We start from the raw sequence: 26,889 nt of genomic DNA, 5'->3' as shown, positions 1-26,889 counted from the left end.
ACTTTTACTGAACTGAAAGAACAGAAAAGTAGAGTAAATGTTTATTAGTTTAAAAACGCAGCTTGCTAGCTTCAAGCTTACTCAAATTAGTGAGAATCGCGTAGAAGAGCAGTATTTAAAAATATGTGCTTTCATAATTTTCAGCTCAGCTCAACATACACACATATTTAGATGCATGCATCAATGTATAAGAATATACGTACATCCATGCATACATACATTTTTAATAGTTGTTACATAAACCGAAAATAGTTTTATTTAAAGAAAGAAAAGAAAAGAAAAAAAAGAAGCCTATGAGACTTACTTAAATTCATGAGAATCGCGTAGTAGGGCGTTAGTTAAGAATAGATGTTTTTTTAATTTGTTTAATAATATACAAAATATATGCATACATTGATTTACATATATAAGTTCATACATGATATTTACATACAAACACACAGACACACATGCATATTTATTTATGCCAATATACATAAATACTAATATAAATACAAACATTCTTGAAAACATAAACACATACATTGTACATACATACAAACATATTTGCATGCATACACATTTACTCACAAATATACGTATACATGTATATGCATACGCACACCAATACATACACACACGCATAGATGCATACACTCATGCATACAGACAAACAGATATATACACATACATACAAATGTACATACATACACGCATACATAGAAGCACATAAAAACATACATGCATACATGCATACAAGCATACATATACATATACATATACATATACATATACATATACATATACATATACATATACATATACATAGACATATACATATACATATATATATACATATACATATACATATACATATACATATACATATACATATACATATACATATACATATACATATACATATACATATACATATACATATACATATACATATACATATACATATACATACACACATACATACACACATACATACATACATACACATACATACACACATACATACATACATACATACATACATACATACAAATATCTAGACATACAGACAAGCATGCGCACATAACATAAGCTCTAACGGTTTGAGATGTGTGTTGATCACCAATCAGTCAGTCAGTCAGTCAGTCAATCACTCAGTCAGTCAATCACTCAGCCAGTCAGTCAGTCAGTCTCTCAGTCAGTCAGTCAGTCAATCAATCTGTCAGTCAGGACAAACTCTTTTATATATAGAGATATTTATATATACATATATATAAATGTACTTGTAAGGGCATTCACAATGCGTTGACTTTAATTCTAAGATGTGATTTATTTTATTGTGAATTGTTGTTGTTGTTGTAATCATTATTATTATTTGGTTAGTGGCTCAATGCGTTGGGGGAAAAAACAAAGGAAAACAAAACTGAAAGAAAAGCAAGAGAAAAATGTCATCTTTTTATTTGAAATGAAATGAGTTGCTGTTACAGTTGCTTGCCCCATTATTAAGTGTGACACAACCATCAACAGCAGCAACAGCAGCAACAAGAAGAAGAAGAAGAAGAGCAACAGCAACAACTGCCCGACCAAGTCAATCTGTTGGACTCCAACGCAACTTGAAGATTTGTCCAGCCGGCCGATGGCCCGACTCGGCTCTCACTCCACTTTGGCTGTTCCAACTTCCCCCCCCCCCCCCCCTTCCCCTCCACTCCCCTCCCTGACTCAATGGGTTTTTTGTGTATTTTATGATATTTTTGCAATGTTTTGTTATACCCTAAACAAATAGGCGTAAGGGTATGAAGATTGATATATGTAACAGGCAGAAGTTAACAGCTCGGACTGAGTTAAGATCCGAGTCGACTTGGCTCTACTCCGCTTGTGCGTCGATAACTATCGATAATTATCGATTTGGGGTCATGTTTTTTAAAGCTTAACTCGAGAAATATAATGGAGCCAGATACACCAAACTTGGTATATAGATAATCATATGCTATACACAGATTAGAAATATTTCTTTTCTTCTTAGCCTGCCTCGATTCAACCCTTAATTCGTATATGCACATTTTGGGAAGCAAAGTCTTGGGCTTTGGTATGCATATAGATATATATATATATAGATATATTGAATAGAAGATATAGGTATAGATATAGATATGTTACAGGGTCTGGGTGTTAAGGGTATCTGGCGGTCGGGCACACCCGACTAGAGCAGCTCTTGTTTATTGTTGTCGCTGTCACACGCAATGCTGCTGCGCTTGTTGTTGTTGTTTCCGCGGTTGTTGTTGTTGTTGTTGTTGTTGTTTATGTAACATTTGTTGAATTCTGCGCTGGGCAGGCATTTCACCTAGCTGGGCGGATTGCTTGCAGTCGTCCATTACGAGCGTTCGTCCACAGCTGAAATGTTTGCAAATACTTGACTGTAACAAGGGAGCCAGCTCCAACTCCAGCTCGAGCTCGAGTGGTTGCTCTTGTTGTTTAGGGCCTTAACAGCAGCTAACAATAACAAATTTTTACTTTCGTTTCATTTCACTTTAATTTTTGCAACAATTTTCTGCCTCTCTGTGTGTGGGGGGGCTGTTTTCCCGCATAGCTGTCCAAGTGGACTCAAAAGTGCAGTCACTTTTTGTCTTAGCCCCACTTTGCGCGGCTATTCACGGTGTTTAAGTAATAACCACATTGACTTTAGCCACACTTACGAACGCCCAGCAACGGGGAAGCTGTGGCTGGCTTCCACTTTGAATTTGGCAACTTAGCCACAGTTGGGCTAACGCTTGCCACACACACACACAATGTGGGCGCACAGTGGTGCGAAAGGCGTCCAAAAGCCACACACAACACACTTGAGTCCGCAGCAGCTTATTGAATTGCGAAACTAGAGCAGCTCCTTTCCAACACTCTTTAAGTTTATACTTACAAGTTAACTAACACTACAATTTCCGTAACTTGTTTATGTGAGCTTTTATTTGAATATAAAAGGATTTTTTAATATATTGTTTACAAGTTGCCGTTTTTCAACACTGTCAAAGCTTATATTTAGAAGTTAGCCAACACGACAACATGACAAGTTTCTGTATGTGACATTAAATTGCATTGATAATGTGTTTTTAGTTTTTTAATTAACTTCACTTTTCAACACTATTTGAGGCTTGTTTGTCACTTGCTTTTTGTGGCTTTAAAACACTAGAAATCAAGCTAGCCTGTGGCTCTACTCAACACTGTTCCAGCTTGTTATAGTTCACGTCTCAGGCTTACGTGACAAATAGTCAACCACACTAAATGCTGCTTAAGACACACTACTTGGCTCTTTCGAGCCTTTCATTGTTGGTCTTTAACCATTTTGCAACACTAAAATGCGCTGTTTGCAACAGATAAACACGTGACAAGTGTCGTTAAGCTTGAGTCTTCATTGGAAATTATAAGAAATTTATAGAAATAAGCAAATCCAAAGCCTGATCGAACTAAGAATATGTTATTGTAAAGATTTATGGAGAAGAGCTTTACTTACTTTAATTATGATGCAACTATAAATTGAATTTAATCATCAAATTTAATTTTAATCTGAAGTTATCTCTTGAAAATGGAAAATGGAGCAGACATTGCAAACCCATTTTCCAAGCGTTTGGCTCGTGGCAATGAAGCATGCGCTGTGTCTGGGGAGCTGCTGCAGGGCAACTGCTGCCGCATGCGCCACATGCAGCAGCTACCAGTTCAAGAAGAAGAACAAGAACATGAAGAAGAAGCAGAAGAATAAGAAGCAGCAGCAGAACTGCAACTGAGAGTTGGCAGCGACTCAGAACATTAATCTTGAGACTTTGCTGGAAATTAAAAATAATAAAGCACTAAATAGAAAATGAAGCGGCGCAAGCGGCAACAGGTTACACCAGAGGGAAGGTAGAGGGGGGGGGGGGGTAGGAGGAGGGGGGCTTTAGAACTGGAACTGGCGGGAGACACAGAGCAGGAGGAGAAGCGAGGCTCACTCTTAATTGAGCATCGCAGCAATTCGTCGTGCTTGGCCGGCTGCGGCACGTTTGCCAGGGCGGATGGGGGGGATGGGGTGGAAAGGGGAGGGGGGGGAGGGTGGTAGTGCCACAAGGAGAGCGGGCTAAGATAGGTTTCGGTTTGGGCCAAAACACTCTTGTGCTGTAGCTGTTGCGTGCGCTTCAGTTGATTTCCTGGCCTGGCCCACGTGCCGCTGAGCCGCTGAGCCGCTGCATCCAGCCACATTGACCACATTGACCACAGCCAAGCGTAACAATTGGGCGGCGGCAACAGCGGCTACCAGGTAGATGCCCCATTAACAGCCGGAGGTGGCTGGTGGCTGGCCGGTTCAGGCCGTGCCAAAAGCCGTTTGCTCATTGTCTAATTAAATGTTTCTGCAGTCATAGGCACAATTTTGATTAGTTTAACTGTTAACTGGGCATTCCGAGTGCTTAGCCTAACCTCAACGAGTTGAGCGGCGCGTACAACAGGTGGCGCCACGCGCACACGAATGAAATCTCATTCTTTTGTCTAAAGCAATGTGCATAATAAAAGGGGAACACTAAAAACGGTTAACTGCAAGCAACAAAGCGTCTTTTGTTGTGTAGAACATAACCTCAAAGCGTGAGCGTTAGAGATGTCGAACGTCATGTAAGTGTGGTTAGGAATGACTGGAAATGAAACATTGGCCACAAACACATGTTGCCTGTGTAAGAGTACACTTACGATGTGGAAACTAGTTGCAAGGCATTCAAAGAGCTTAACATAAGCTTAAATAGAGCAGACGGCAGGTGGCGCCACACTGAAGTTGAGGTTAGGAATGATTGGAATTGCAATCAATATGAATACTTTACTGCGAGTTGAATTAGCGCCTTTTGTAGTGAAGAACATAACCTCAAAGAGTGAGCGTTAGAAGTGTCTAGCGTTAATTGTGACGCGTCATGAAAGTGAGGTTAGGAATGACTGGAAATGAAACATTAGCCACAAACATATGTTGCTTGTGTAAGAGTACACTTATGATTTGGCAACTAGTTGCAAGGCATTCAAAAAGCTTAACATAAGCTTAAATAGAGCAGACGGCAGGTGGCGCCACGCATAAGTTGAGGTTAGGAATGAATGGAATCGCAATTTGACTGCCTTGTTAAATTTATATACCTACAGTATGATTAGATAAATGCCTGACAGGCAGCTTAGCCTTTCTTTGATGATTCAGGCATTATGTGCGACAGATGGCGCCACACAGAAATCTGAGGTTAGGAACGAATGGAATCGAAATTTGACTCCCTTGTTAACTTTATTGACCTACAACATGATAAGATAACTGTCTGACAGCGCACTCAGGCTGCTAAGCCTTATTTTGATGATTCAGGCATTATGTGCGACAGGTGGCGCCACGCAAAGAATAAGGTTAAAAACGAACCAAGTCATAGTTTTTTTTTGTTTTTGTCAAACTTGAACACCGAAATGGAGCAGCTGCTGCGCCCAGTTCTATTGGCAGTTGACAGCTTGATGAGTAGCTGCTGGCTAAACAAAATGTTGCAATCAGCGTGCTTGTTGCTGCCGCTGTCATCACTTGCGGCAACGTTGTCATTGTTTTTGCCGCTGCAGCAGCAGCATTTAAAACTGGGTTAAAAGCACAAACAGCACGCAAAAATGTGATGACAATTCGCCAAGCCAATGCTCCAAAAGCGAACCGAGTAAAGCACATCCAAGCACAGCACAGCAACAACAAACTCATTTACCTGACGCAAATGTCTGTAACCAAATGATCATTCGCCTGGCCAATTATGATGTTCATTCCTCTCGCTAGAACAGATCCAGTACAGAACCAACGCTCAGCCCACAAACCAAACTACCTTGCACAATGGCTCAATCACATGACAGCTGATCTTCAGGTGGAACGACTCAGAGCTTGGCTAAGGAAGTGCCAGTCAATTTCGGAATTAGGTACAGTATTATAAGCTACATTGGGACCTGAATTTCATTAATAAATACATAAGAGAGAAACGAATTCAATATTCTAACTTGTAAACTGACTTGCAAAATTAAATATAGTAGCTGCAGCACCATATGCTATATTGAGGCCTGCATTTCATTAATACACAGGAGAACAAACTATTAGAAGCTCTGGCTTGTAAACTGACTTGTAAACTGACTTGTAAAGTTCATTGCAAATGCTCCCAGCGCTTGGCTGTAAATTTCGGTATTAAATATAGTAGCTGCAGTACAACGTGCTCTTTTGAGGCCTTATTAAATACATAAGAGAAAACCAATTAAATATTCTAACTTGTAAACTGACTTGTAAAGTTCATTACAAATGCTTTTAGAGCTTGGCAATGGATGTAAATTTTGGAATCAATGCAAATATGCACTATAAACCTGTAAAATTCATTGTAAATATTTTCAAGTCCTAGACTTCCAACTTACAAACTTATACAGTAAAGGTAGCGCTTGGTTTATCCTCAAGATAGTTTCAACATAAAATTTTTGGAAATTGTTTTCTCTGCTCTCATCTGAACATTGGAACTTGTTATCAATTTGAATTTCGATTCTCTATAATTATATCACGTTCTATTAAATGGGTGTACAAAAAGTGGCTAACCAAGTTTTTGACTAGTTTTTTGGTATCATAATCAGCCTGTTTAAAGTTCTAAGCGGCTCGCATTGCCGCATTTTAGCCTTAAAAGGCAACAAGAACAGCCAAATTCCGGGCCTGGCTGGCAACATTTGGCGGCCTCTCCGCGGGCAGCCGCGGCATACCCGATATGGGGCATGCGAATCGCAGATGTCACCGCCGGCTTGTTAGCATATTCTTTTGGAGGGAGGGGAGCCTTTTCGGGTCTTGCATTTTGGCCCAAATGTGCCACACACACAAATTGTGCGTTGGCCGGTTTTTTTTTTTTATTTTGTGGTGGCAGCAACTGCTCCAAATGCTGGCATCGATGGCTTTGCTCCAATTTGCTGACCATTTGGCATACTTAAAGCTGTTGCTGTTGTTGCTGTGGCATGCAAATGCTTGTGCAACGGCATCGTCCACAACTTGCCACAAAGAATTATTTGTGCTGCGGCTGCAATTTGGTGCAGTGGCCAGCGCACTTGGCCAGCAGTTGCATAACCTGTATTAGTTGTTATTACCGTTTTGTGGCATCCACAGCGCGACGGCGAGTGGCAACTTTCTTGGGCAGCGCAAAGCGGCCAACAATTTGCCATTGATCGATAGACCAAACGCATCGAAAGCCCTAAGCTTCAGCTGCTTCAAGCTTTGCCCACTTGCCAAAAGCGCAGCAAGTGACTGCGCAGCAGGCAGCGCAGCAAGCAGCGCTGCGACGCTGACAGCTTACAAGACGCACAACGCGTCGACACGAACTTTCAGTTGCTTTCGAGCTGCACGAGACGACGGTTGGTTTTTGACCACAGCTGCAAAAGCAAGAACAACATTAAACAGAGAGAAAGAGCGAGAGCGAGAGCGAGAGCGAGAGAGCGCCTGTGCGCATGCCAAACGTGAAAAGTGAAAGAAAACGTCTTCGTATTGCTTCGGCTGCGCGTGCGTCTTCGTGTCATTGAGAGTGTGTGAGAGAAAGAGAGAGAGAGAGAGCGTCGAGGCGAGGCGAGGCGACGTCGCTTTAAGCTCGACTTGGCGAACGGCCACGAATTCAGTTGCCGTGCTGAACGCCAAGCGAACGGAACTGTGCGCAGCGCGACGCGTCTTACAATTTATTTTTTTGCCCAACCATTTCGAACGCGACTTTTCACGTCTAACGGTCTGACGCGACCTAACGGTACGCGCCTGGTGCTCGAGAAATTGTGCGCATTTATTTTTTTGCTTGTTTGTTTGTTTTTTTTTTTTTTTTGTCAAATATTTTTTTGTTGTGTGCAAAGGATAAACAAGTTCGGCTCGGCTGACACACTTTCCAGGCGCACCTGTTGCCCAGCTGGCCGCAGCGTAAATCGCAAACGATTTCTGCACAATATTTTGCCTAATTTGTTGTCTTTTCTTATAATTCTGCTGTCGAGAAACATTCATAACTTTTGCTCATTAAAAGAAAACAAGAAACGTGTAAACAAAGGCAAAGAGCAAAGCAAAAATAGTGTGAAAACAAATTGCAAATTCTAAGAAAAAACCAAAACCCAAAAAAAACAACAACCTAGAGGAGAAAAGTTTCCAAAAAGTAAAACAAACAAAAAAAGAGGAAGAACAAGAAACAGCAGCAGAAGATCAACAAGTGAGCGACAAAATGCAACGCACGCAGTCGCTGCTGCTGCCGCTGCCGCTGCTGCTGCCGCTGCTGCTGCTGCTGGTGCTGCTGGCGTCAGCGCAGACACAGACGCAGGCGCAGAATATAGGTGAGTGTGTCAAGCGAAAGACGAAATGCTGCGAAGCAGAAGGCAAACAAATTTTCTCTCGCTGCCTGCGAGCTTGTGGCTTGTTATTTATAATTCATTTTTGTTTTTGGTCTTTTTTTTTTCGGGGCGCATTTTTTGCATACACTTTTGTCGCTGGCTTTTGATTTCCGGTTCTCTTTGAAACAAAAGCGACGCGCGGCCTGTGCACTTTTTTTCCCACGTTCATAAAGCGACAACAACAACAGCCACGGCAGGGTCCAGCTTCTAGTCAAGTGCCGGCAACTGGTCAGCTTGTTGTTGTTGTTGTTGTTGCTGTTGTTGTTCGCTTTATATATCGGTCAGCTTTTGTGCTCGTTAATTGTTTCGTGGGATACGCGCGACAAATGAAACGAAGCCGTGCTCATATGCATATTGCAGGTACAGTGAGCACACGCTAGCGTCAACTGGCAGCAATTGCAAATATCTTGACAAACTCGATATGGTTATATGAATGTCCAATATCCATTCATAATCAGTTAGAATAAACAGGCGAGTATAATGTTGGCATCATACTCTACACTCATTTGGTAATATTGTAATGACTCATCACATGCAACCCTGCTATGGAGAATTAATCGTCGAATTGAGTTTGAGCCTGAGAGTCAATGAGAAATACATATGTATCAATTCGCTGTTGCTCGTTGTTTTTCGAATATTGGAAAATGTGAAACTATTAAAAGTTCACTTTCATTCACTAATTTCCTTAAAAAGTATATATTAAGAATTAAATTAAACTTGCTTATGAAATCTATCGAATGGTCATTCCTTCATATAGTAAACGGTTTGTCCTGACTGACTGCCTAATTGATTGACTGATTGATTGACTGACTGAATGATTAAAGTTCAAGGCACAGCCCAGGCCAAAGCAGTCTGCATCTTTGTTTTTCAATCTTATTTATTACATAAAGATATCATTGCTATTAAAGGGATTACGCAATTCTGGCGACTTAATCGAGCGAGTCGCTAAGGAACCGTCTTATGATCTAGTTCCGAACCTGTTCACGACTTAGCTCTAATTTATCGATTTTAGATGGTATATCAATTCGATAAGACTAACATTGGTGCATCAATTTTTACTGTACTTACCTCAAGTCACGTTATTAATGCACGCTTAGACGAGGTTTCTGGAGAATTCCAACCACAAGGAAAAGGAAAAACAAACTCTTTTTTTTAAGGGTATTTGTAAACGTGTTTCCCACTTTCCGCCAAACTCACCTATTCTAAGGTGGAACCACCCACAAGGAATGAAACTTATTATTTTATAGAAATTTGCGAAAATGTGTTTCATACTTTTCGCCAAATCCGCCTCACCTCAGTGGAAAATCAAAGTCAAATATTACATGTGTAAAGTTTATAATAATTATACGTAATATCATTGTGTTTTCTATACAGTCTAAACAGTACAGTGCGCGCTTATTATAGTGAACTGGCTAAGGACAAAAAACAACAAATATTATATAAAAACTTTCTAGAAATAAAACCCATTTATATAAGACAAGACAAATCAGTTAAGTCGCAAATTTAAGTCATTTTCATAGCTTGCATAGCTTGTACGCCTTAGCGAGCGTGCACTGTGCACACTTTGATATGGGCTTGTTCAGCCAGTGGGCGTGTCCGTCCGTGTTGACCGCAGGAAACGGATGTTTGTTTGGGTCAGCAGGCAGCAAAAGCAACAAGAGGAACAGCAGCTCGAGTAAGCGCCAAATGTGTCACAAAAAAAAAAAAAAAAGAAAACAAATGACTTAAGCAACAAACTTGCTAGCTGCACGTGGCAGCGACCAGGCGCAACCTGTTGTGCCGTTCTTGTCTCCGATTACCAAACCGAGCTGCTGCACGTGGCAACAGATTGGTTTACAGCTACGACAGGTGCATGGGGAAGGGGGCTGGGGGAAGGGGCAGAACAACAACAACAACAGCAACAACGCCTTGAACTTGAGAACAAAGACAACCTTTAAGTGGGGGCCATAGGCTCGACTTTTTACTGTTAACAAACTGTTTTGTTTCGTTGTTTGTGAGTTGCAGCCATGAATAAAGCTCAATTCGTGTCGCGCCTAATTTAGGAAAATGTACGCAGCTTGCCAAGGAATCAAACGCATCAATCTTGGAAAAGTAGGAAAAGTGTCCACAAAGCCAAGTCCAAGAAAAAAAAGGGCCGTTAGAGTCCGAGCAGCAATAAATTAAAGCTGTGAGAATTGCTTTGTAGGAAATTAATTTAAGTAACAAATCATCAAAACGATAAACCGAAAAACCGAAAAACCGGGTTGGAAAAATGTGCTCAAGAGCGACAGATAAGAGCGTTAATCATAATAATAGCAACAAGAAATTGTACAAGAAATACAAACAAAAATTTACGAGCAGCTGGAAAAAAATTTCACAGCAATAACAACAACAGAAAGCGTTGCCAGCTTGTTTTTATTTCAAAGCTCTTCTCTTCGTTTGGGAAAGTTTTTAATATATATCTGTTTTTTTCGGTCTACACAATTGTATTTCATATCTGTTGACAATAAGAAAAGTAAAAGTGCAAACACAAGCGACGCGACAAGAAATGCAAACAGGCTGGCAACGCCAGCAGCAGCTTGAGTTGCCACAGTTGAGGCACCAAAAGGTGGCCGGGAGGACATTACGTCCCAGCTTAGACGACGATGACTCGCACATATATTATATATATATATCGACGATATATACGATAATGACCGGGGCTGCGGCATGATCTTTGCCATAGCGCAAACATCATTATCGTCGCGTTGATGATCATCAAATGGCTCATTGCACTGCGGAAGCTGCGCGATTTTAATTGCAATGCGAAGCGCATCCAACAGATACAAAGATACATACATAACTCACGGCTGCTACGGCTGCTGCTGCTGCTGCTGCTGTTATTATGATGCCCATGTCGATGCCACGGCTCATTTGTGCAACCACACAAAATGTTGCGAGGCATGCGGCATTTGTTTAAGGCGTGGCACACTGTGCGCGCATGCGTGCAAACATCAGTTGTTTCTTTATTTTTTTTTTTCTCTCTCTATTTTCTTCGCTTTTCGAGGCGGTGGCTGCCCGCCCGCCCTTACATAATCGCCGATAAACAAAACTGGCTAAAACAAGGAAGTCCACAGTTGAGGAAGCCAAAAAGGCGGCTGCCGTAGGCGTGTATCACGCACTTCACAGCCACTTCACAGCCACGTCAGACAACCGCACTCGAGCCTCTCGTTTGTGACAACCGCAACCGAGCCGCGAGTGGGCTTAGCCCCGCCAAGTGTTTAAGTATCCTTTTACCCCCAACATCCATTACGAACTAGTTGCTTGCATAACTCAAGCGTTAGGCAATGTTCAAATATGCAGTATAGTGTCAAATTGTTGAAAAATATATTTTAATTCACTTTGCAATTGTTCGAATTTTGACAACATTTCAATATATCCTATCAAAGGGATATGCACATACAAAATTCCATAACTGTAACTTTCATAGAGCCCGTGTTCAATGGGCACAAACATTTCTTTTTATCGAAGTATGCCCCTAATTCAAGCTCAATTTCAAAGCATCAAGCATAGAGTACGCATGAGTCAAGAATTGTTTATATTTAATCTCGGGTATGACTTAAATTTTAACCATATATTTCACATAAGCTTTCACATACCAAATTTCATAGCTGTAGCGCCAACAGATCCTGAGTTCCATTAGAACCTAAAGGTGTACAAAAAAACTTGATTGAACTTTTAAACATGTCTCTTAATAGAGTATTTACATACCAAATTTCACAGCTTCAGCTCTTACAGGTCCCGAGTTACATGGGAACATTTGGTATTCTTATTGAAAAGTGGTCGTATAATGAAAAATACTAATTAAGTGATGACAATTTTAACTTAATCACTTAACAGAGCTTTTACATACCAAATTTCAGAGTTCTGTCTTTGACAGATCCTGAGTTCCATTAGAACGTTTAGGATATTTCTTGAGAAACTCGCGTTTAGTAAAAGGCACTATTCAAGTGATGAAAATTGTAACTATGCCTATTAATAGAGACATTACATACCAAATTTTAGAGCCTTAGCTCTTACAGGTCCCGAGTTACATGGGAACATTTTGTATTCTTATTGAAAAGCGGGCGTATAATCAGGTGTACAAATATACTGATTGAAATATTAACTATATCTCTTAAAGAAGTCAGCACATACCAAATTTCAAAGCTCTAACCTTTATAGATCCTGAGTTCCATGAGAACATTAAGTATTTTTACTGACAAGTCAAGGAATATCATGTGTATTTATTAGGTGATTGTAATTTCAGCTATTAATCATAATAGTGTATTCACATACCAAATTTGAGAGCTCTAACCTTAACAGATCCCGAGTTCCATGGGAACGTTTATCACATTTATGGACAAGTGGAAGTATAATCAGATATACAATTTGATGATGGCAATTTTAACTATATCTCTTAACAGACCTTTTACACACCAATTTTCATATCTCTAACTCGACGAGTTCCCGAGTTACATGAGTAAAAAAAAATTACCTTCAGCTGTGTCTTTGCACAACATTTTAATGGTCTGCTCTGGCAGTTGCGATAATCGCAGCGATAAGCAGCGTTTAATGAATTTGATTTGTCTCTTCATTGATAATGAGCCCATTTTGGGGGGAGGGGGTGTGACAATTGTCGAGGGCAAATGTCACAAAACTTTTGCGCAATTGTCGCGCACTTGGACGGAATGGAATGCGCACTCAACACTCTCGTATGTTTGGCCTCACAACTTTACGCAATTCGAGCTAAAGTTGTTGTCGCTCTTCGAATAAATTTAAGGTGCAATCTTCATCAAGTGGATGCCGCCTTGGCACGTATCGAGGGAGTGGAGTGGGCCAGTCTCTGTGTGCGGAATGGATATGGAAATGGAAATGAGCCACTGAGCCGCTTGCGCAAACTGCAAAATGGCCTTGCCAGATAGTTCACAAAAAAGTCACTTATTTGGCTGACAGTTTGCGTTGGCGTCCGAGTTAGTTGATAGAAATTATAGGAGAGAGCAAGAGCCAGAGACGGGGAGACGAAGTGAGTGGCTCAGAGATTAAGACAAGAGATGGCAGCAGGTTTGGCTGGTGGATTAGAGAAACAAGTTCGCAGCACATAACCCAAATAAAAAATGCTCCAAAACTGCACATTTTCACAAAAAAAAGTTAACAAGAATAAGGAAAGAAAAGTCGACTTGTTGTAAGAGAAATTGTTGTGTTTATTAAAAGAAATCAAAGATCAATAGCTCGCATTTGCCTTATGCATTAATTACGCCCAAGCTCAGCACAGAGATCAATGTTCAGATCATATCAGAATAAGCATTTCTCATAAGTCGGGCCTCGTCAATTAAGGATCAATTAAGCCCATGAAACGCAAAGCTCAAAATAATGAAAATTGTGGCACTTGTGGAAAAACCTCCATTGATCGCAATAGCTGAAAGATCAGAAGACTCACGATCAGTCTGTAATGTTCGGGGAAAAACATGCGCTTTAAACAAAAGACGTGCAGAGAAATGCGATAGCAAATGAAAACTCGACCACTTACACAAAAGGTGTCATTGTTTATGTGGTTCAAAGATCAGCTACGATCAATCTTATGGAGTAATGTTTTATTGGGCAAGCAAAAGAGTGAGGCAAGCGCTTTGTGTGAAGGCATTACAGATATATTAATATAGTCTTGATGCCAAACTCAGTGAAGATTTCAAAAAGGAAACATTTTACTCATGAAGATCGGATATTGCTAGATTATGACGAAGATCGATAGATCAGATATATAAGCTAATCAAGTAGATCGACAAATAATATATTAATAATATATAAAAAGATCGGAAATATCAGATTTTCTTACTAATTCGATTTTATTATCAGAAAAAGTCTATGAAGCAGATCTCATGATCAGATATTTATTAGATATGAAGAAGATCGAGAGATCAGATATTATTATACTTTAAAGTAGATCAGAAGATGGGATCATTCGATTTTATTTTCATATGAAGTGTTAATCGGAACATCAGATATTATAAGAATATGAAGAAGATCAGGAATAGATAATAGATTGTTATAAAGAAGATCGTGTATAAGATTACAATGAGAATCGGAAGATCAGATATTAGACTTTTCATTATTTTTATTATTATTTGAAGTTCATGAGGAAAAAGATCAGGGGATCAGTTATTGTTGCAAATATGAAGAAGATCGAAAGATTAATATTATTAGATTGTGCAGAAGAACAGATATTATTCGATCTCATTATCATAAGATCTCACATTAATCTCAAATGATCGAAAGATCAGATATTATGAAATTGTAGAGCAGATCGGAGGATTAAATATTATTCAATCTTATTATCGCCAAATGTGTTCATAATGAAAGAGATCGGAAGATCAGATACTATTCGATCGTGGAGCAGTTCAGATATTATTTGATTTTATTATGTTACAAAGTTTTCATCAAAATGGAAAGAGCAGCTATTATTTGAATTATAACGAAGATTCGTTTATGGAATATGATCAGAATTAAGTCTTACAGATAGAGTTTTTGATGCAGCTTGACGAAGGCAACTATGTAAGATGAATAAAATGCCTTGTATAATATAGATGTCTGAATACACTTACGTCAACTAACAATAAAAGATGATCCAATGCACAGACTTTGGCTGCCATAAAGCTACCTATACACACATATATATGCATATAAATGTATGTATGTGTATACATATGCATATATATATATATATATATATATGCATTTCTGATGACAGTATTCGGAGTCTTGAGTTTCATTTTTCTGGGTGCAGCTCATTTGTATGGAATGCTCATTATATATTAAATATCAGCCTGCAGTTGAATAATTATTTTACACACACGCACACGCACACGCACATGGAAATTTCTTATAACTTTCGCGTTCGTTGCCTAAGTCATTCGTTTGGCGTCGCAAAGAAATTGTAATGTGTGTCGCAGTGAAATGCGCGGAAAGTGAAACTAAGCGTCTAATAAATAAATGAAAATGTTTGCTATTAGTGGCGCATTTAAATGACAACAACAGCAACAACAACAACAACAACAACAACAACAACCAGTGCTGACAGCATGAAAGCTGAAAGGCAAAAAGGTGTAGCTAATGTCTGGACGACAGAATTTATGCGCTTTTTAATTTAATTAATTGTAATGAATGTGCGACGCGTTGCTGCTGCCTCTGCCTCTGCCTCTGCCCCCTGCTGCTGCTGCTGCTGCTGCTGCTGCTTGCCACTTGTTGTTGCCATTTTGAAACGAGCTGGCAACAATCGGCTGACTGACTGACTGAGTAGTGGCACCTGATTCATGACTCGTTTTGCGGCTATCAATGCCACAAGGCGAACGCCAACGAAAATTGTTATAAATAATTGCCTTTTGTTAATAACTTTAAACGCTTCGTGTGTGCGTTTCGTCACTGGCCCACAAAGCAAAGCAAAACAAAAAAGCTGTTGCAATGAATGCCTTTAAATCGACTGCCAAACGCGCTCTTGGCGCTGGCCAAACATCTATATATATCGATTTTGGCAAAATTTGCACAAACGGACTGATGGAATAAAAACTTAATAATAATAATAATACCAATTGTAGTTATAATGATAAAGATATTGATATTGATATGGGTTATGATAAAGATAGTAAAAATAATAAAAACTTAATAATAATAATAATACTAATTATAGTAATAATGATAATGAAATTGATATTGATTTGGGTAATGGCTATGATAGAGATAGAAAAATAATAAAACTTAATAATAATAATAATACTAATTATAGTAATAATGATAATGATATTGATATTGATATGGGTAATGATAAAGATAGTAAAAATAATAAAAACGTAATAATAATAATAATACTAATTATAGTAATAATGATAATGATATTGATATTGATTTGGGTAATGGCTATGATAGAGATAGAAAAATAATAAAAACTTGATAATAATAATAATACTAATTATAGTAATAATGATAATGATATTGATATTGATATGGGTAATGATAAAGATAGTAAAAATAATAAAAACGTAATAATAATAATAATACTAATTGTAGTAATAATGAAAATGAAATTGATATGGGTAATGATAAAGATAGTAAAAATATTAAAAACGTAATAATAATAATAATACTAATTATAGTAATAATGATAATCATATTGATATTGATAATGTTTATGATAGAGATAGTAAAAATAATAATGAAAACAATGATTTCATGTTTTAATGAGAAAATTTTATCATTGATTTTATATATGTTTTTATTTTTATTATAATTATTATTATCATAATCATTAGTTGCATTATTTTTGTACTATTTTATTTTATTATTATTTTAAGTGCTTTCATTATCAATATTTTCATTATTATTAGACTTAATCAAAGCAAATTTAGAATTAAAAACTTAATTAAAGATTGAGCGTAAGGTTTGGGAACAGAAAAAGCGGCAGGTAGACAGACATGGCTCATGAAGAATATATATCGAATGCGATTGAAGATGTCTTCATTTTGGGCCTCGAACATTTCATAATAAAATCGAATTTCTTGATGAAAATTATGAAATAATGAATAAACAACTCGCATTGCTAAATATTCAAATTTGCAAGCCTAGCAACTTTTTGCTGTCTAGAGTTTAGCTGCGCATAGCTTAGATCTTTGGGTAACGCAACTTTCACGGCAGCAGGTAGCAAAAAAAGAAGAAGAAAATGGCAACACAATGCGCTGGCAAGCGCCCACACACACACACACACACACAGACGCACACACACTCGAGGCAGAAGAATGTTGGGCCGCACTTGATGTGGGTGAAAGCCAAGCCCATGCTTACCAGACACACACACACACACGCACACATGTTGCTCATATTGCCATGGCCATAACTTGATCGAGCCTAAGCCAACTGACTTTGAACCACGGTGCAGCAGTTGCTGCTGCTGCTGCTGCTGCATTGCGAGCATTTGCAATAACAATAGCAATTGCCATAGATTAGCGCCTGAATGCCTGGAACTTTGCCTTATGCCAGCAAGAAATATGTATATATGCATGTATATATATATACATACATAGATATATGCATGCATATATGTCCAAGATCTGTGGGCATCAGCTAATTGCTAGCATGTACTTGCACTTGGACTCTGGACATTGCTGATGCATGGCTAATGCATGGCAAGTGCTGAGCAATTGCTTTTGTGCCGCAACCAAGCTGGCGCCGTCATCATCATCAGCAACAACAACATCATCATTATCATCATCATCATCGTCATCATCATTATCATCAGACTGGGAGAAGTTCAATGGCCGTTTGGCTAGCTTATCCGCAGCAATCGGAAGTATGGATGATGCTGCGCTTAAAATGCGCCGCAATGGCCAATCAATAAACGCCGCAACAACAGCAACAGCAACAACAACAGCAACACTTGCCACACAAGAGCAATTGTTGCTGCCGTTGTTATAAGGCGTTTGTGTTGCACGTTGCTGCTCGCTAGTTTGTTGTCTGTCCAGCTGCAGCGTCTGATTTCATAATGTTGCTGTTGCTGCTGCTGCCGCTGGCAACTGTCTAGCGGTAAAAAGCGAGCAATTGGAATGCCAGCAACAACAACAACAGCAGCAGAGCCACAAAACTGAGCCACCAGCAACAACAACAGCTACAGCAACAGCTTGAGCAGCAGCCACATTTATTTTATAATCAAGGCACGCCAGCAACAACAACAGCAGCAACAACAACAGCAGCAGCAACAGTGACTAAAGTGAAATTTTCATAATAATAAAAGACGCTGCCCAACGACAGCTAAACTGCTTCTAATTTTCACTCCAAGTTGTTGTTGCTGCTGTTGTTGCTGTCGCTATTCATTTGCATAGCACGCGATGACGCGTTGACAAAAGTTGTATATTTCTGAACTTTGTTCAGCAGAAAGGCCAAAAGCAGCAGCAGCAGCAGCTGCAACAACAACAACAGCAACTACATTCGTCTTATTTATGTTTCTTACATGTTGCTGTTGTTGATGTCATTTTTAATGCCTGTTGCTTGGGCTTTTATGCAAATTATTATCATAAGCTTCTAGCCCAAAAGAGTCGTTATTTATTGCTGCTGCTGCTGCTGTTGTTGTTGTTGTTGTTCTCGTGCTGCTACAGCAACAAAAATGTGACCACAATTTGTAGTTGTGTGGCGGCTGCCAAACAAAGTATTCAGCTAATCGCCGCAAAGCCACAAAAATGCCATCAAAATAAAATGTGTAAAAAAAAAAATAACAAGAGTTAACCAAAAAAAAAAGATGCCAAGCAGCGACAACAACAACAACAACGACAACAATAAAAATATCTTTTGAGCGTGTGCAACAAATTAGGCACAAACCAAAAATAAATGCAAAAATAGCAGCAACAACAGCAACACGTAATGGAAAATTGCTAGCGAGCAGCAGCAGCAACAACAAGACACACACACACACACACACACTAACAATTGCAACGAGAACGCTTCTCAACACACAGACACACACACACACACACACATATGCAGCGCACGACCCGTGAAGCGAGCTGCGCATGCGCAGCGCTTAGCTATTGCTGCCGTGCCGCCGCGCATGTTGCTGTCGTGCGCTGCACTTGCAGGTGTTTTCGCAGCTGCTGCTATCACAGCACACACACATGCACACACACACACGCACACACTCACATTTGGGCTCGTCTTGACCCAGTTTGTTCTCCACACACAGGCAGAGAAGGACGACGACAACAGCAACAGTTGCTGCTGCTGCCGTTGCTGCTGCTGCTGCTGCCAACACCTTTCTTTCTACGCTTGCACATTGATTTGTTGGCTTGACTTGGAATGCGGTCAACTGGCAAACGGCTGCAGGCAGAACCACAGCAGCAGCAGCAGCAGCAGCAGCATCGCTTTGGTCAATGTCTCTGCTGTCGATTGCTGTTGCTGTTGCTGTTGCCGTTGCCGTTGCTTGGCCTTGCTTTGCTTTAGCGGCAATCAAGCGTTTCCTTTGGCGGCAAAAGTGCCGCAAAATCGTATCGAACCTGTTATAAGCTAGCTCTGCTCTCCCTCTCCCTCTCTCCCTCTCTCCCTCTCTCTCTCTCTTTTAGTGGCTCCACTTTCGAGCGAGACCTTGTCAACAGTTGGCGCAGGTGAAAGATGTTGCTGCTGTGCCTCCGATGCTGTCATTGTCTATTGCTAGCTGTTCTTAGCTAGTTCTTAGTCCATCTCTCTCTCTCTCTCTCTGTGTGTTTTATATAACTGTTTAAGCTTGAAATATTTATTGTTGTTAACTTCGTCTGGCCGCCTATGTTGCTGCTGTGCGTACCGTTACATAAATGCCAGCGAGTAGACAACAGACAACTAACAAGAGAAGAGACAAGTCAGCGCATGTTTATTTAATGCGCTTAACAGCTTTTAGCCGGACAACGACTCGCAGACATGCTATAAACAGACCCAACTTCCCCCACCTCCCACGAACGTCTCCCTCTCCCCCACAATGGATGTCTCAATTCAGAACTTGAGCGGAAGCACAAATCAAAAGACTTGGGCAACGAACTTGCAACTGCTGCTGCATTGCACACACAAAACCAAAAAAGCCGCTTGCGAAATGCCTTTTAACAAGCTGCCGCTAATTTTTCGCCCGCCAGGCCAAATGCAGCAGCAGCAACATGAGCAGCAGCAGCAACTTCTAACTGGGTCAGGCAGCGTCTGCTTCAAGAGGCGGCTTAAATGAAATTCTCAAAAACCGGCCAAGTGAAGCAACGCGCCAATTTATGTAAATCCAAAACCAATCAGCCTCAAACGGCAACAACAGCAACAACAACGGCTGCCTCATCATTATGATCATTATGAGCGCTGATAGGCTAACGGTTTAAACCGTTTCTGATTTGACAAACAACAGCAGCAGGGGCATGAGTAGGGGCAGGGGCAGCAGGGGAGACGCAGTGTGTAGCTTAGAGTTAGCTATACAAAATTGTTTTTGATATATATGTACATACCCTGTATTGAGAAAGCCTCTAAAACAAAGGGTATGCAAAACAGCAGCCATTCCAAAAGGGAATTCCCAAATAATTCGAACTTTGCACAATGAATCTTTTCCATAAATAAAACCTTAGAAAAACTAAGCTTTGTTATACAAGCGGCTTATCCTTCAACTTTACTAAATCATTTTCATTAGCTTTTTATGAGAATGAAAGAAAACGGAAATGAAATCAAGAGGTATCTGGTCGGGAATGCCCGACCATGAGATGAGTCGAAGCTGACGTTAGAACTTTTTTGGCTTGCTTGCATATTTGCTTAGCTTCGGTATTTATAGTCCGATCTGTTTTTTATTTTCATAATTTATTTTAATGCATTTTACTTTTAGTTAACTTTTATATTTTTTTCGATTTTGACCGAAATTTACTTTAAAGTAAAATAGCTAAAGTCAATGCAACACAAATATGCTAGCTTTCTTCTTTTTAGCTTCGGTACTTATAGTCCGATCTTTATTTAATTTTCATTTTTTTTTTTAATGTATTTTAAACTTCATTGGGGAAGTTTACTTAAAAGTAAAATAATTTCAATAAATACGAGAATACAATACAAATAGACCAGCTTCCTTTTTGGTTAAATTCGGTACTTATAGTCCGATCTTTATTTTATTTTATAATTCTTTTAATTTTTATATATTTTGTTCTTCTTTCTTTCTTCTATTCTTTACTTCACTCTTGAATATTATTTTCAATTATGCGGGAAATTTATTTAAAACTATTTTGGGGTAAAAATAACCGAAAGTAAAATAGTTTAAATAATTACGAGAACCTTAAACCCAAGCTTGGTGCTTCGAGCAGTTTTAAATTGTAGGCTACGCCTTGCAAGCTTGGGTCTATTATCTATTATTGGGTCTTATCTATTTTATATATTTTATATAAACAGTTAGATTGAGACTTGACTTGATAGTCGACTCAGCTCGTCATGTTTATATAGAATATATGTATATAGCTAATGGACTTGCAGCTGCTATCTTCAGCCCGTTGGTCACACATTGGCACAAAACAAATATGCCCCGCTTTCCACGGCTTAAGCTGAATTTGTGTAGAATATCTGTGTTGACATCCGTCTGCAGGGTATCTACTAGTCGGGCTTGCTTCGATTTTGTGTGGCGGCAATGCGCCCGCTCAGCACGATATCTCAAAAATAAGCTGGCCCATGAATCATTGCGGCGAACTAGTAAAGACCTGTTGCCCCCGCCCCTGCCCCCCGCCCCTCGTTTGCTGCCCCCCCTGCCCCCTGTTGCTGCCCCCTGTTGCTGCTGGCAAGACGCAGACTTTGGGAAGCCAGAAAAAAAAACAAAAGGGAAAACCTTTGTAATGGGCGCATCTTTTGGACACGCTGCGCTTTTCACTCGCTGCTGCTGCTGCTTGTTGTTGTTGCTGCTGCTGTTGTTGTTGTTGTTGTTGTTGTTGTTGTTGCTGCTGAACTATCTCAATTGGGTCATCAGCCAAGGCAAATGTTTGCTTTCCTTCTTGCCGCACTTGCACTTTTCAATTTCGTAATTGAGCCAGCAGCCAAAGCAGAAGAAGAAGCGGAACTTCGTCTTCTTCTTCTTCTTCTGCTTCTTCTTCGGCTGCTTCTGCTTCTTCTTGTTGTGCAGCAGCAACCGAAGCGTGGGCGTTGAGCAATCAGCGCATGACGCGACCTACTGCAACTCGCACAGCTGCTGCCCAGCCCGATCCGACCCGCCCCGCCCCCCGCCCCCCCTTCCTCACCCAACCCAACTCCTCCCCCGGGCTACCCTGCCAAGGGGCATATCTAATTAGACGTAGAGTTGAGTGAAGTTGGGCGGGGTCAAATGCTGCGCCCAAAACGAGCTGACAAATTCTCACGCAAACTGAAGACCAGAGAGCAACAAAAAAAAGAAGCTAATTGCGGGGCAGCTGGCAACAAGAGACCCTTCCACAGCCCCCCCCCCCCCTCCTTTGCCCCCTCCTCCTCTAGAGGCAATTAGGCTGCATTTCTCTTATTGTTGTTGTTGCACTTGTTGTGCATTTAAAATGATATTAAGCGGCATACGCAAATTGTTGTCGCCGTGGAATGCGAATTGTTTTCCGACTCTAGCCTCAAGTTGCGTCTCACAATTTTGATTGCAAGTAGAAAGCGACGTGCAACCGGCAATTAGCGTGTCAGGTGAGGGGCACCACGGACAGGGGGGGGGGGGGGAAGCTTGGGCTCAAGCCAAGCAGCTGCTTATTAGAGTCTAGTCCATTCACAAATAATGCTGCATGGGCAGCATTGGCTCCTCCGACCAGTTCGTCGGCTCATTCGGTTCATTTCTGTGCATACAAAGCACGTCAACTTTTCCAGCATTGTTTGCCATTTTGCAACTAGTTCTTTAGCTGAACTTTGTATTTCGGAACTAGTCCTTTTCTTGCATAAATGATTAGTTTAAAGATCCGAGGTAGTTCCTCAGTTAATTTCGCTTCCGGCTTCATTAACTAGCTCGGAACTAGTTCATTAGCTTAGGAACTAGTTAGCTTGGAGCTAATTATTGCTTGTTTTACTGTCAATTGCGCATTTATATATAATTCTTCAGTTTTGTAGCTACCCTTAGTGCTGCTGAACTAGTTCATTTGAACAATTCGTGTTGCTCTTTATCATTTGTCCGTTTTTTCTTAGCCCTTTTTAACTACATTTGCTGCTTGGCTAGCGCAAGACTTTGCCTGAACTTAGTGCCAGTGAACTAGTTCCTCTTAACCGAACTAGTTCTTCTGAATCGAACTAGTTCATCATGCTGCAGTTCACTTGGCGCCTAATGACGTTTAAGTCATTGAACCAGTTTTGGCTGCTCGCACAGTTCATTGAACTAGTTCCACACTAATTGACTGATCAGCGCCCATTCAATTCACATGCAATTAACATTTCACCTGCGCTCGCGAAAAGAGCACAACACAGCAACAACAATACAAGCTGCCTGCCGGCACACCCTTGCCCTCGCTTCACCCTCATATCTCCCTCCCCCCCCTCTCCCCCGCCCCTCTGCTGCACGTGCCCCCGCACCGCACAGCAGCTCGGCGCATTGTTGGTGGCCTTGCTGACCCGGCTGGACGGCTGTGCGGCTGTGCGAAGCTTTCGCTTTTTTGTGTGTGTGTATTTTCTTAGCTCGATGAATGCTTTTTATCTGTAAGTTGTTTACCTAACCCCCTTCCCCCTCCCCTCCCCGCACCTCTTTAACCCCTCCCGCCCCTGCTGCTGTGGCATGCTCTTTGCCCAGTCTTTGTGTAAACAATTCGATTTCTGAACAACAGGCAACAGGCGTTGATGGGCAATTTGTAGCAGCAACAACAAAAGCAACAGCTGACTGCAAATTATTACTGTTATTTTATGGCTCATTACAATTATGAACATTATTATGTTTATTATAAATTATATTCGATGATTTTTAATGCCGTGCACACAATGAATATGCCAAGCTACAAAAATGTTGCTGCGTCTTTTCAACAAATTGCTCTGCTTGTCACTGGCAGCAAGTGTGTCTGTCTGTGTGTGTCTGTGTGTGTGTGTGTGTGTGTGTATACATATAGTTATTGCTTTATATGCGGGGTATCACTTTCACTAGGTTGGCGCACGTAGAAAGCCAAATGAAAGCAAAGCAAAGGCAAAAAACAAAAAAACGAAAAGCAAACAACAACAGCAACAAAAAGCTGACAAACAAAACGTTGCACGTTGCGGCAGGTAACAACAACAACAACAACAACAACATATGCTTATACCCTATATAGCTTAGATATATATAGATATATATGCATATATATAGTCAGCTAGGCGACCCGCACACAACTTCCATGCTTGGCTGACGCCTTGGCTCAACCTTTTCCTTGGCTCTCTTCGGGCAGCAGAGCTCGCCAGTTCCAGTTCCAGTTCCAGTTCCAGTTCCAATTTCTTTTTCGGCTCGTCTCAGCGCACAGCGTGGGAGTTACACCAGAGTACACCTCACCTCACCTCACCGCACCGCACCCCTTTCTCCTCCTACTCCACTCTCTGTTTCGCCCCGCACTGAAACTGAAATTGAAAATTTTCATGAACTTGATTTCGGAATTTCTGGCTCCGTCAATTGCAATTGTCTCCGTTTTATATATGTATACATATATATTTTCTTTCTTTCCTGCTTGATTTGCTGCTTTATTTATTTTCATTTTGTGTGATGAATTTAAATTTGGCTGCACTAATTTGATTAGTGCCGCAGCCGCAGCAATTTGTAGCCAAGAGCAGAGGCAGCAACAGCAACAGGCAGCAACAGCAGCAACAGGCAGCAGCAACATGGGGCAGGCAACGGGTAACCGTTATGATGAAATTGCTCGACATTGATTGTATAAGCAGCGGCTGTCTGCCACTTGCAACTGGCCATAACACGCCAGCAATTGTTGCTGTTGTTGCTGCTGTTGCCGTTGTTGCAGCTGCAGGCTCTGCTTGGAGTTGCTTGGAAAGTTGCATTGGTCAAATGATGCTGCAGTTATTCGAGCATTTATGGCATGACTGAATGCCCAAGACTGTGCACAGTCTATAAAGCAAGCGCTGCCTAATGATCTGCCAGCTGTGTGTGCAGCATGAAATGACATACATAACAACAACAGCAGCAACAACAGCAACAACAGCAGCAGCAGCAGCAACAGCTCAGAACTCAAGCTCAGAGTCTGTGTCTGGGGAATGATAATGTTTAGCTTGGAATTTGATGCCGACACGACAGCAACAGGCGGCAGCAACATCCAACTGACTCACATATGGAGCAGCAGCAGCAGCTACGGCTACAGCAGCAACATCATGATCTATGGCCAGCGGTCAGCAGCAATTCACATCCGAATGATGAACAGACGCCGCAGTCGCCGTCGCCGTCGCCGTCGCATGACATGCAAATGCGCCTGGGAACTAGCTAAATTGAAAATATAATCACTGAAAGGCAGCAACAGCAACAATTGCCAGACATTTGATTTTGCATACGATACGTAGTTTGCAAATCTCACAGATTTAAAGATATTCAGTCACCTTAAGGTTACAGCGAGGTGCTAGCAACAATCGTTGCCATGAATTTTAGCCAGAGTTACCCTCTATATATGTATATAGAAAACTGTTTGTGATAATTGCTTGATTTAGCACTTAACAGAAAGCAACAGCAACGGATTAATTTTACAAAAAAAGTTTCACTTCTTGCAAGTAAAACAAAGACAAAGTGTGGAATTTGGGTGGAAAACTATTTCATGCGTAATTCACAGCTTCGATATTTGCCGCCATATACCTTAAATCGATATATATCGATTTTACATTCAGGTTTTTTTAGGCATGGCATATGCTTATGAAATTATTTATATGAACGAGGAACTAAAATTTAATGTACTTATTCGATATTTGCCAAAATGTTGCTTGATATCGATAAATACCGGTTTATAAGCAAGTTTTCTTAAGCATGTTTTGTAAATACTTAGGGAATGTGGCTGGTAGAAACTATCTATATGAGCTCTTGACTTAATTAATTAATTACTTAATCGATATTTGCCACTATATACATATTTATCGATAAATATCGATGTAATTGGGCATATCTTGTAAATATTTATGGAATGTGGCTAGTAGAAACTATTTATGTGAACTAGAGACTACAATTTTAAAATATTTTTTTCGATAATTGCCGATATGTTGCCTTATTTCGATAAATATCGATTTTACTAAAAGATTTCTTAAGCAAATCAGGTAAATATTAAAAGAATATGGCGAATGGAAATTACTTATATGGACTAGAGACTTCGAGTTTGAAGTATTTATTTATTTGATAGTTGCCGATTTGTACATTTATATCGATAAGTATCGATTACACAAAAAATGTATTTGGCATATATAGGAAATATTTATGTAATACAGATAGTGAAAACTATTGCATAGACTTCAAATTTGAAGTATATTTTCGATATTTGCCATTGTGATGCGTAAAATCGATAAATATCGATTTATCAAGCAGGTTTTTTGGGCATATCTCGCATAATCTAAGAACTGGATGCACAAAATTTGTTATGTACGCTCTCTCTTATAGGTCCTGATGCCATCTCTCCTTCTTCCCTTGGTCCGACCTTCTCACACACTCCCTCAAATATGTGGCTCAAGGCAGAGTGTTGTATTAAAGGAAGTGCCACGCCACGCCTTCTTAAAGCTTTTGTCCCAGCCAGAGCAGAGTATCGCACAATTGGTCCCATGCTCGACAGCAATAGTTGTCGCTGCTGTTGTTGTTGTTGTTGTTGTGGACTTTTTCTCACGCTTTGCATTGACTGCAAATTGCAGGCAGGCAGGCAGGCAACAACAACAACAACAACAGAGACTGAGAACATTTTGCAATGCCGAATGCTTGGCATTTTTGAGGCGTTTTGCCAAAGCCAACACAACCGAGCCAACAACAGCTTGGTGTCCAGCGTGCAAATGCAAACTGGAACGGAACTTGCTTAATTGCCCAGTTGGCCAGCTAGTTGGCCAGTTGACTTGGGAATTTGACAGGTTGTTGGCCGACAAATGTCGACATTGCCGCATATT

General features: G+C 40.4%; 1 protein-coding gene across 1 annotated transcript in view; it reads left to right on the top strand.

Annotated features, from left to right (window-relative positions):
* Positions 1–7,838: 7,838 nt before the first annotated feature.
* LOC135440866 (uncharacterized) overlaps positions 7,839–26,889 on the top strand; it is a 37,075-nt gene continuing 18,024 nt past the window's right edge. The window contains exon 1 of the mRNA XM_064700246.1: positions 7,839–8,298. Within this exon, the coding sequence (XP_064556316.1) occupies positions 8,190–8,298 (109 nt within the window). The 5' untranslated portion in view covers positions 7,839–8,189. The remainder of the gene's footprint in view (positions 8,299–26,889) is intronic.

Source organism: Drosophila montana, unplaced genomic scaffold (assembly GCF_035044405.1).
Source record: "Drosophila montana isolate Dmon_TW-CO22-7 unplaced genomic scaffold, ASM3504440v1 contig_1687_1, whole genome shotgun sequence".
Lineage (NCBI taxonomy): Eukaryota > Metazoa > Arthropoda > Insecta > Diptera > Drosophilidae > Drosophila > Drosophila montana.
This window is presented reverse-complemented; position numbering and strand designations above follow the sequence as displayed.